This window comes from Coturnix japonica, chromosome Z (assembly GCF_001577835.2).
Source record: "Coturnix japonica isolate 7356 chromosome Z, Coturnix japonica 2.1, whole genome shotgun sequence".
Lineage (NCBI taxonomy): Eukaryota > Metazoa > Chordata > Aves > Galliformes > Phasianidae > Coturnix > Coturnix japonica.
In genome coordinates, this window is record NC_029547.1 from 10,675,300 (window position 1) to 10,688,050 (window position 12,751).

Genomic DNA, 12,751 nt, shown 5'->3' on the forward strand with positions numbered 1-12,751 from the left:
CCCACAGTATTGTAGTGGAGAAGCTGGCAGCCCATGGCTTGGACAGGTACACTCCTTATTAGGTAAAGAAGTGGCTGGAGGGCCAAGCCCACAGAGTGATGGTGAATGGAGTTAAATCCAGATGGCAACCGATCACAAGTGGTGTTTCCCAGGTGTCGGCACTGGGGCCTGTCCTGTTTGATATTGTTACTGATGACCTGGATTAGTGGACTGAGTGCACCCTCAGTAAGTTTGCAGATGACACCAAGTTGACAGGAAGTATCAATCAGCCTTGGGGTACGAAGGCCCTAAAGAGGGTTCTGGATAAGCTGATGGGAAGTCTTGTGAGTAGTGGCTGAGAAAACTGGGCTTATTTAGTCTAGACAAGAGGAGGTTCAGGGGAGACCTTATCCCTCTCTGCAGCTACCTGAAAGGATGTTGCGCTGAAGTGGGTGTTGGCCTCTTCTCCTGCATAACTAGCAGTTCAAATAGAGGGAATGATGTCAGGTTGTGGCAGAGGAGATTCAGGTTGGATGTTAGGAAAAGCTTCTAATGTAGAAGAGTGGTCAGGCACTGGAACAGGCTTCCTAGGAAACGGGGTCACTGTCCCTGGAGGTGTTCAACAAATGTTTAGACATTATAATAGGGAACATGGTTTAGTGGGGAAGTATTGGTGATAAGTGGATGGATAGACTGGTTGTTCTTGAAGGAAGGCCGTTTCCGATATTCTAAGCTTTTTTGGATTTGAATTCAAACATTTCTAGTGAGGGACTGCTGTATGTGTGGGCAGTGTCCAGTACTGTAAGACATTGCTCTATGATTGGAGTACTTACCTAAAATAAATTAATAGTCACAATTACTTACTTTGTGTAATCAGTAAAACATTTAAGTTAATGCAGTTCTGAATTAAGCTCTTTCTGTAATCTTATCTTCTTCATATCAGATCACTATAGCAGACATTATACATTCATCTACTGCTAGAATGTTTTTCTTTAAAATATTAATTTATCTTTGTTTATTGCAATAGGTCGTGGTGGCCGTGTTGGAACTCATGGAGGTACCTTGTCATCATACATAGTCAAGAATATTGCGCTGGATAAGACAGATGATAGCAATCCTCGAGAGGCTATTTTACGTCATGCAAAGGAAGCGGAGGAGAATCCATACTGGGTTGCTCCAGCATATGCTAAGTAAGGAAGCAATTAAAAGTACAAGTCATATTTCTGGAGGCCACTGGGAGTTTAGTAAAAACAGAAGACACATTTTTAACAGTATCCTTTGCCTTTCTGGCTTTTTGCCATTAATATGTAAACCAAGAATATATCATGCTCTTACATGTAGATAAGAATTTCCAGGAGCTTAAATTACTAAAAATTGATATTTCCGTTTTTAAAATTTGCCTGTCAGTGCTAGGAAATAATTTTAAAGCTTTCTGAATTCACAAGTCTTCTAGAGCTAAGCATCAATAACCGATTTTAAAAGGTAATATGCCTTTTAGTAATTTACTGTCCAACTGACAGAGTCCAGCATGGTAGTTTCCACTGTGCCCCTCTGGCCCTGACTGAGGCTTAGATTAAACCTTCAAAAATATTTGTTTGGTTTTATGGCAGTGTATCCTAAACAGTTTCTTAGATGTTGATTACTTGGATTTTTCATGCACCGGGTCCTGCCTACTGCTTCGCTTAACTTGGTTGTAAAGTATCCTCTTTACACTGAAAACTGCAATATCTGTCCTTAGTGACTTCTATCAAATATTTATTTATTTTCTAAGAATTAATACAATTCAAACCATTAAAAAATACATTTTTGATAGTGTAAAAATACGCAGTGAATAAATGCATTTCATACTAAGGAGAAGGAAAGGCTACTTAAAAATTACAAATATTTGAACATTTTGTTGTAGTCACTGCTGGTTTTTATTGCACAAAGTAATCTGCCTAGAATAAATAGTATCTTCAAAATCAATAGGGAAAGGTTGTGAAAAGATGGAGTAGTCTTCACAAAACAAGCAGAGCCAGTAACAGACTGGATTTTTTTATTAGCAGCCCATTGAGGCAATATTTTCACTTGTACTTTACTTACTGTACTTTCGTTATTACTTCTGTAGCTTCTTAATGAAAAAATATCACATATTTCCAGAAAGTTAGAATGTAATAAGAATCATGGCTCTTTCTAGCAGTGACATAATGAATTATTTCCTAACTTGACCCATAACACCTTTTCCAAAGGAGTTTGAGAACATTAGTGAGAACATTAGTGCCTACTCTGGCTTTGACTAGATAATTAGTACATATGGCATTGTTCTGATGTACATCAAATCAGTGCATTCTATAATGCCATCCTTGTATGAAGTCAAAGAAAGAGATGTTTGAAAGGCTAATTCTGTAACAGTTGTAATGTCAACTGTTGATTTTTAATTGCTTGAGGGTTAATGTTTCCTAGGGATTAAATTTACTTTGAATGTGTGGGTACCTGTTTTTATTTAGAACATGCAACTATTTGTTCTCAGCAGTAGACACAATTGCTCATTCCATCAGGTAGATACCTTGTTATATTTTTGGCTAAGTAACTTCATCAGTTGTATATTGAGTTTCACCTCCGACACCTGCAATGTAGTAGACATAAAAGTTTAAAAACATAGCTGTATTACAGAAGGCTTACTGTGTCAGGTGGGTGGATCTCATTATGGTTTCTTGTTAAAAGATGTAGCTGCAGGGGAAGAAGAGAGCTGGCTGAGAAATAGGGAGGATGCAAGTCCAGACTGCTATTAACTTACACACCAGAAGGTGATACGTATGTGGGGGAGTTGGGCTGCAGCCAACAGCATGCTGCCTTGACAGTTTTGTCAGTTGATAAATCTCATGCCAAGGAAATTGCTGCTATCCTTCTTTAGAATGTGGACTTCAAGATGTACCCCATGCAAAGAGCTTTTTAAAGCTTCATTCTTATTATTCTTTATAATTACTATTTATTATTATTTATATGAAGTTATGATGCTGAAATGCAAAAACTTTACAGTTTTTTATGTCCTAACTTTCAGAAATGGAGGTTTGTGTTAGCAGCTGCAGACCAATGACAGTCATAGATTCATTAGCTGCTTACCTGAACACATGCATAATACAGAGGGCTGCATTAATACATCCAATATGTGACTTTATAGGGAGTGCACATTTACCTGGTATGAAGCGTTTTAGAGACCTTCTTAAAAGATGTGTGTTTTATTGAAATAGAAATAATAGATGTAAATTAGCACAAAATGCAGTATTGTTTTTCCCTAGACACCCTGTTAAGATCAGGGTTCATAATAGTAAGCAGTATAGAGACTTACTCAGAGAATCTGTGTCCTTTAGTTAGGTTTGGTGCTTCCTTTATAGTGCAAGATACATTTGAGAATTATGAAAGGTGATATTCTGATGTCTATTTAAAATGACATGCTGCCTTGAGACCTTGGAAACGCAATCAGTGTGTTTCATTTTTTCAGTGGTGTGTGTTCTTTTCACTACTTTATTTCTTTGCTAGCAGTTTTTCCACATTTCTGTGTTAACTTTAATTTAAATGTGGGTATAAAAGCATTCACCTCAGATAGCTCTTGTTTGATACGGCTTTTATTTTTGTTATCTCAGGGGTGGTTATTCACCTAGTCTTCAATTTTCCTTCTTAAGAAAACATCTAAGGAATAGATGCTTGTTTTCCTTAGAGGTTGCTGCAAAGTAATGTTAGTCAAAGAAGACTAAAAAACATTAATTTTCTTACTGATAAGTTTTTATAGCTCTCTGATTGTGGTGCCTGGGTTAGAGTTCATATGATCCTAATTCTAAGTGATTGGGTCACTCTAAGCCAAATAACATTTTAAGCCATGTAATTTCTTTAATTGTGTTTTCATATAGAAAATTTGATCAGTACCTGAGACATAACTTTTGCTGTTAGTATATACATTGTATATAAAAATAAAAATCCTTTTTTTAAAGGTGCCTAATCTGTTCTAGAATCCAAATATTTGCATTATTTATCACCTGAGTTTATTTTCAAGATTGTTATTATTAGCATGGCCATTTTGTTTGTCTTATAATTTCAGCCAGAAAAGGAGAGAAAATACATAAATGGCAAAAGGAAGGGTGAAAATAACACATGCTGCTGAGAGGATACTAGGGAAAAAGGGTAGTACAAATGGAATCAGAAGATGACATATCACAGAAGGCCAATGTGAATAAAGTGTCAAAAGAGATGAGAACAACAGCAGGAAAAGTCTGGATGGAACAATTAAAACAAAAAAACAAAAAAACAACAAAAAAAAAAACAACCCACAAAAAGAAAAACAAAAAAACTTGAGGTTTTTCGAGAAAAAGCTTGTTTGAGACCTTGGCATGAATTTTTCCATTGGAGTGAATGGTAAGGAAGGACAGATTGAAGATTTCAACTAAAGAACTACAGGAAAAGAACTTGAGGCATCAGTTGTAAATGTTTGAAAATTACATTCTTTGTGAGCTGTTTGTTTTAACACAGCTGTACAGAGATACTGTAAGGACTTCAGATGTCCCTCTGAAGGATCAGTATAAATTGCTAAGCGTTGTAGCTGAGGGGCTAATCAGGCCCAGATGTATCTTTCTTCTGTACTGTGTAGGAAAGATCAGGGTGAAGTTTCCTTCTGCATCAAGAGAGACCACAGCTCTTAGAAAATATCTTACATTACAGAGATGTTGCTCCTATTTTGCTGTCTTGTCATTGCTGTTTGCCACAGGCAAAAGGGAACAACTTGAAGCAGCAGCTTCTGGCCACACTGTATTTAGTGTTCCTTTCCTTTCTGAGGGTGTGAAGTGTTAGTCATATTGTGGATCATGTAGTATCCTTAACTGAAAAAGCAGGACCGAACAGAATGTTTTAGAACAGTGATTTTGCTGACACATTGGTATGTTTAAGCTAAATCTTTTTTTGGAGATTGTTAACTTTGAGGGGGAAGTCACTTAGAAGAGTCTGGCTACTTCTAGAGATACTGAACACAAAGGTGCCTCATGCTTAAAGGTTCTTGCCTGTCTGAAAGTAGCCTATTCGACAGGATTCTGAGACAGGATTCTGATTTCCACGCATGCTTGAAAGTCTTTAATTTGTTTCAGTGCAAAATAAACTCTTAACTTTAAAAGTTACTGTGACAGCAGTCACATGCTGTGGTATGCAGTTGTCTTTTCCAGCTGGTTTAGATGTAGCAGTGTTTTGTTTTTAGCTGTAACTTTGCGAATCACTGATGTCAATGAGCTACTTTTACAAGCAGTAAAAAGCAACTAAGTGAGACAGCACTGTAACCAGAAGGATTGTAGTGTCTCTGGAGAGGTCTGCGTGGACACCGATTTTTTATTTTTTATTTTTTTTTTAAGTTTCTGTGCAAAACAGAGAAGGAAAGAGCAGTCTAGGAAGTCCACAGAAAATCCTAACAAGTCTAGTAAGAATGAATTCTCTTAGTTTATTTTACCATTTTTGATTACAGCCTTATGATGTAACTGACGATAGGAATGCCTTTATCGGTGTATGAGATACTAGTTTCTTCTGACAATCATGTGGAATTACGTGATCATAGAATAATGTAGGTAGGAAGGGACCTCTGGAGATCGTCCAGTCCAACCTGCTGCTTAAAGCTTTTTCACTTAGATTAGGTTATTCAGGTCCAATTAGATCAGGTTGCTCAAGAATGTACCCAGCTGAGATTGAATGTCCTCATGGATGGAGATTCAGCAACCTTCCTGGGCAGTTTGTTATGGCATTTGACCACCCTCGTAGTAAAAGAAAATAAAACTACTTCTATCTAACTAATATTTTCCATGTTCCAAATGTTCTGTTGTCCCTTGTCTTGTAGCTGCAGCTTCAAGATTCTTAGTCCATCTTCTCTGTAGCTTCTCATGATTTTGCAATGTAGTTGTAGGTAGCTATGGAATACCTTTTTAGCCTTCTGTGCGAAGGCTAAAGGGACACACTTTGCTTAGATCCTTTTCATACATGATGTACTCCAGTCCCCTAACTGTCTTGGCAGTATATTTCCATTGTAACCAATATGATGGCCACCACTGTTTCTTATGCTATAGAGCCCAAAAGTAGCTATTCTAATTCAGATGTCATTTCACAATTGCTGAATAGAGAGGAATTTTATGGAATCTCTTATGACTGTCTCTATTAAGATAGTCAGGTTAGTCAGGGGCGGCATGCTTTGCTAAATCTGTGCTGGCTGTTCCTTATTACCTTACTGGCCTTCTTGCACCTAGAAATGGCTTCTGTGAGGATTTGTTTCGTAGTGTTCTCAGAGTGAGAGGTTAAGTAGACAGAGCTGTTATTCCCCAAAACTTCCTTATACCTGTTATGAAAGTGAGTAACTTGCCCTTTTGAGTCATCAGGAACCTCTTCTGGTGACCAGGACTTCTTGAAGATGAAGAGGAGACATGGTAGAATCCCCATCACATAAAGTTTTCAAAATGTGAAAGGACTGGCTGCTAAATAATCTCATCTAGGCTTTCTTTCCCCAGAAAATATTGAACCTGGTGTTTTGAGGTTCTTTTCAACCTAGGCTGTTCTGTGTTTGATTTTGTGGTTCTCAGGGACAAAGATAAATAAAATTGATAAGGGAGTTGATGGAGAAAAAGAACACAGCTTTCCAAGATATTATCTGTCTCAGGAATGAAAACATTGTGAAGTATTAAACCTGTTGTGATGATTTTTGTATAAATACTAATCATGTAGCTGCTTCACTGGCAATCTCCAGTGCAATTAGTAAGCAAAACAATGTGTGTTTAAAATAAGTGGTCACTGTTGATAATTCTGTAACAAAGAGTGTTTTTAGTGCTTATGCCTTTAAATCAGTCAGGTGTTTTAAGTATCCCAGTTGCTGCTATAAAACTTGTGGGGGTTGAAGAGCTCACACTGCAGCTGAGCTGAGGCTTCAGCCATTTCATGCTAATTTTCAAAAATGAGATAGCAAGCAGGCTTGATTTCCTCCTTATATTTTTTCTTGAGATAGTTACCACTGCGTTATGCTACAGTCTCCCCCCTCGGCCACATTCTTATTGGATTCTGAGCACCTTACTGACGTTTCCTGACATCTGTAATTATTCGCAGTGCCACTTCCATCACAGAAATTACATACCTTCTGATGTTCATTTCAGAAATTGTGTAATTCTTGAGTGGAAATTTCTGATAAAAATTGCAACAGTTGAAAATTTCATGGTCAGAAGTGATCGATTTGCATTTGGTTAGTTGTGACTTACTAACAGACATCTCAGTTCTGGTACCTTTAGGTTCCTAAATTTAGGTAGCTTTCTTTTGGTTGTTGTGATAAAAGGAAGGCACACTTCTAAAATGTGCTAAATAAGCTGTTGTCAACAGGTTTTGAACAAATGAGAGACAGAAGATTTCATACATTCCATTTCCTAAGCAGACAGTGGAATTCATTATTTGTGCCAATGAAGCCTTCATTCTCGTTGGCTGTTTTGGAATCAGTGTTGATTAAAAAAAAATCCTCTTCCAGTGATTGGTTAAGTAGAATTTATATAACTGTGGGGACAATGTACTGATAGAGAGGTCCTCTATTGGACCATCTCTGGAACATCCTTGCTTTTTGGCTAAGATCAAGTGTAGTGTAGTAACCTTTGGAAGACAGAGGAGACAGGCCAATAGAAAGATCCCACGTATAAAAAAAATCATCTCTGACTGGTTTTGATGACTTTGTATCTTATGTTGTATATTTAACAACTGAAGAATCCTATTTCTTATGGTCAGTGTCTTGTCGGTGTGCCAAATAACAGTTGTTGTACCAATATTTAGTGCTTCAGATCCTCATACTACTGTGAAAACACTAGGTAATACACTAATAAGCTGATGACTGCCTTGGGTGTGCTGTGTATTTTTTCATGTCACTGATGTAATGAGACGTTGAGCACAGCCAACTTCAGAAATCTATTAGTTTCAGCTAGACGTTAATTGTGCTAAGAATTAGGTTGGAAGTGGGTGCCATGCAGTAATTAAAGTGTAAAACATGGGAACTGAATGTCCAAACAGTTTGTTGAAATGCTGCTTGTTACTTTGTTCATTTTCAAAGTAATGAATAATTATTTTTATAGCGTGTAAGTGTTATTTAAAATACAGGTAAACATTGGAGGAATAGGTACCATCAAGCTTGACTGCAGGATACACTGTGTTCTCATATGAAGATCATTAGTTTTATTATGTTACAGTAGTGCTGGATAAAGTCTCCAGAGGAGAAGCTGTTTTTTCATGCACAAACTAAGCCAGAAACCATGCTGTTCTGTTCTTGCTTATTGGCTCCTGTAATGCTACAGGGTATCAAAATGGAGGTTTCTTTTTCTGAATAATGGAATGAGACCCGAAGCTACAGTTTTCTAGTGTTATGTTAAATTGACTTGTTCTTTTCATCTATTATAATTCTATTTATGGAACACACAGACAATGATTATGAGCTGATGAGAACTTACTTGCAGAAGATATGTGCTTATTACGTTGCCCTTCATACTCTTCCTGAAAGCTGTGCCTTCTGCTCATCTTAGAAAGTCAATTGATGGGAAAACCAGCCAACTCTAGGGTATTTTTCTTTAAAGGATATCATTTGTGCCTAATGTATGTCTAATGCAGTTTCTGATAAAGAATTGCAGTCTGACCATTGTTTCAATTCTTTTTAATATTTTCTAGAACACAACCAAAAACAGTTTTTGCAGAAGTGGAACCAGAAGATGATGAAACAGACAAGCCAGAGTGGAAAAAACGTAAAATTTGAGTTTGGTGTAAGGAATAACAAAGGAGCTTTTGAAATAAACTGTAGCATTTATTTCTATGTTTTGCGTAGTGGATCAAAATTTGAAAGCATAAATTACTTCAGTTCATAAATCTCCTGCAGTGTGAAAGGAACTGTATTATAATGGATTGTCATCACATCTGAATTTTGTAATAAAGAATGAAGTGTATGCTGCAAAGGAGAGCTCCTCCCAATTTGTTATTTAATGCTGTGATTTAAGTAAAAAATATTCCCTTTATAATTTTCAATAGAACTCTAGTGACTTCCTTATTTTGCCAAATGCTTCTTTTTATTGCAAACTTTACTAATGCTGTGTCATGACAGTGTTCAATGATTTTAAGTATATAAATAAAATAATACAGTATCTCAGCCTTCCTTTCATTTTTTCTAGTAAGATCTGATGTTACCACAAATAAACAGAACTCACATTAATAAATCTTAAATAATCCTCTAGAAATTTTTCTAGTGTTTATTCCTACATACCTTGCATCCCTGTTATGTATGTGTAGTGTCCCACACTACTGCTTTATATGGCTTTCATTTTTCAAAAAATGTGGAATAGGAATGGACAGCCATATGTTATGCTTCAATAAAAACACTGCAAGTTTGTTGTCTAGCTGATTCTTTTCAGGCCTTCTTATCTCTATTAGTTTGTATTGATTAGAACAGGATAGAGCTGAGCTGTGTTTTTATTGAGAGCTCTTTGTATATTAATGTATATAGATAGAGAGGAAGATATTGTTGTATGCCTGAATTATGTATACCTTAGCTCACACTCTCTGCAAACTGATACTATCCTTTATAAAGTGTAGGGGTTTTTTAAGTGTGTGTTCAGCATTAACATAGAATGAATAAAGTGAAGGACAGATTTAAAACTAATATGCTTTAGAGAACCTGGCTTAGTTTTAGACATTTATACAGTAATATACAACACAGTAAGTGTTGTGATTACAATAGTGTGGAAAATAACAAGTGCTCTGCATTTCTACTAAGAGCACGGAGCAGTAGACATCATACAAAATCAAGCTTTCTTGATTATGAATAGATTCTGAAAGCATAATTTAAGGCTATATTTAGCAAGCACTTCATCACCTTCCTAACTCAGAGCATGTGGTCCTGATATTGTCAGCACAGCTTAGATTTTTTTTTAAAAAAAGCATTGTTCTGCATCACGATTTCATTGTATGATTTTCTTTTTCAAGCTCGACTTTTTCTCATATTATTTTTGTACATTAGAGAAACGTAAGCTTGACCTCAAAGAGTGTCATGAGTATTGCTGTAACATTCCCAAAAGGAAACGTTTTCACTGCTTTCATTTGGTGTAGTGTTTTGATAATAGCGGAACCACATTAAACGATCTACAACTTGTCCTTGTCTGTTGCAAAAAAATAGTTCACATTTATCTAGAACAGCAAATAAGTGCTTAGTTCACGGCTACAGTTGAGATATACAAAATGATGGGCTTAATACCTAGGTAAGCATTAAATGGAGGAGGAAAAAGAAATGCCAGATGAAGAGCAGCAGTTGTTAGAGCTGCTAGAGGCCTTCCTGTGTGATGTCCCCCTCAGCAACTTAACAACATGGTTTCATTTATGGCTACTTTAAATCTTTTTTTCATAAATATGATATAATCGAAGGTAAAATGTTATCAATTTTTTAAAATAGAATGTTGAATAAGATTTGTAAATGTTTGTAAAAGTATGTACATGGATTTAGGATGAGTTCTAACCGTTCAGCATTTGTCTTATTATAAGTTGTTTACTGAGGCAATGTGGCTTTGTAAGGAGCAAAGCTGGAGGGAGAGGTGGGTGAGGAAGAATGCTGTAACAACTCTCTGAGCTCGAGGGGAGCTTCTCCTTTTATGTCATTTGTTCAGTTCAGCTATATCTTGTTTCCTAATTCTTAGAAGAACAAGTCCTGCAAATGAGCCTTGCAGAAGTTCTGTAAGAATTTTTTAAGGTTTTGTTGTTACTTACAGTGATTAATTTCCCAATTGTCTTGAGTGACTGTTCTAGCAGCCTTACATTTTAAATGATGTCTGTTAGAAGTTTATTTAAAAGTTTTAAAACTAATTGTACTTATTCTTGTTCTTTAATTCCTGGCTTAGTTTGTTTCCTGCATTCCTTATATGGGATCTCTGCAGCATGTTCACCAACAAAACAAATGTTAAGGCATTTTTAAAAGCAGTTTTTCATATTGAACAGCTCAGTGATAATGTGGTAGGAAAGGAGATAGGAACACTCTACTTGACCATACTTGGTATAGCAAGCTGTGACTAACTTTTTTGAACTGTTCAAGGGAAAATATTAACGTGATTAAGTATTAGTACTGAAAGATGCAAGTCTACATGTGAAATGGAACATGAAACAGTACTAATGTTTATTTTTATGAGCCTTTTTTTTTTAAACTTTACCCAAGTCTTAGGTCTCAGCCATTGCCAAGTTGTTATCTTGGTCTCCTCTGTGTCCATATTGAGTGTTAATGTAGCCAGAGACTAGACGGACTTTAGTTTTAATATTTCTGAAACAAGGGCTTTGTTTTCTTGCCTTTTTTCTGGCTTTCATAATAGGTGTCCTTACAGAGGTGTCTTCTGTGAATATCTGTCATCATATTCTGTGCAGCTTCTATATGTTTCCTTACAGCATTTAATTTGAGCTAGTGTCTCATTCAGTACTACTTGCCTGTCCACGAGATTTTTCTGTCCAGATCATTGCAGCCCACCAGATAGTGGGCAGGCAAGATTCACATTCCCTCTTTGTATTGTTGCTGTTGCTATGGAGGTCTTGCACTCTCTCACGTATTGCTTACATGTCTTATTTTCAACAACTACTGCAACAGGTGATAGCTGTAGACTGTAGTTGAATGCTAACACTTTCTCGCCCTGTCTGCCACTACTTTATTGTTGCCTTAGTTCTTCTCTACTCAGGTTCTTCTTATGACCACTATTTACTGAAGATTATACTTGCTAATCTTTTTTTTGAGTGTGTGTGTGTTTGTTAGTGAGAACTGTGAATTTATGCCCAAGGGCCTCTGGCTTTTTGTATTTGTTTATATGGCTAGTTCAGTGTTTTTTTTACGTGTCTGCTTTTCTTTGTTGGGCTGTAGGTTATTTCTTATGGGAATAAAAATCATGGATCTTTAACCTATCAGTTCAATCCCTGCTGAACCCTGAGGCGTGTTTTGCAATGAGTGGCATTATTGAGAATTGTCATCCTCTTGGCTGGATCTTTGTCCATTCATTTATTTGACCTCTGATGACTTTGTGGGTATCCAACTTGAGACATCTGTAGCTCTCCATTTAATACTGAATCATTTGAAATTTGATGTCTTTATTGTGGACTATTGGTCACAACAGTATTGCAAAATCCCTCTCATGTTTCTTGGTTGTGTTAAATGTATCTTCTCCAGGCCTGCCTCTCAGCAATGGGAACTTACCAAAAGCCACACAATTGGAGTCAATAAAAATGAACAGACAAGAACTTCTTGAGGTTCTGTCCTCTGTTGTTGATTCCCAAGTTCTTCTCATCTGTTGCACCAATTCATGAATGTAATTGTAAACATGTAAATGAGGAGTTAGGGAGCTGAACAGCAAAGATGTCCAGCTTGCCTGCCTCTGAAGCATGGAATCATCTTATTACATCAGTTTTTAAATCTGGAAAGGTTTTAGATAATTTAAATATGACTTTAAATATAATTTTGTATACAGTATGTCCTTTCTCTGTCTTCCAGGACACCAGTAACTAATTGCTTCATAGAATCTGGACAATCTGAAATGCAAGATATTTCCCTGTCTGCAGCATATCATTATAGTTACAACACACTTTGGTTGTAAAAGCTTCCCATCTTACATACAGATACAGAGGTATCAGGGTGTGCAGGCAGTCTTACACTTGGCAGCAGTGTCCTATACAAAGGTCGTCTTGTTAGAATCACCGTAATCTATGCATTACTAGAGGTGCTTGGGACTTTTATATTTCCTATATATTT

The 12,751-nt window shown here is 36.6% G+C and overlaps 1 protein-coding gene across 2 annotated transcripts in view; it reads left to right on the forward strand.

The window, feature by feature from the left end:
- The window catches only part of WDR70 (WD repeat domain 70), a 122,812-nt gene extending 113,432 nt beyond the window's left edge, over nt 1-9,380 (forward strand). For both annotated transcript variants that reach the window (XM_015848476.2, XM_015848477.2), the window contains 2 exons: nt 1,007-1,169; nt 8,662-9,380. In XM_015848476.2, coding sequence (XP_015703962.2) covers nt 1,007-1,169; nt 8,662-8,746 — 248 coding nt within the window. In that variant the 3' untranslated portion in view covers nt 8,747-9,380. The remainder of the gene's footprint in view (nt 1-1,006; nt 1,170-8,661) is intronic.
- Nucleotides 9,381-12,751: the final 3,371 nt, after the last annotated feature.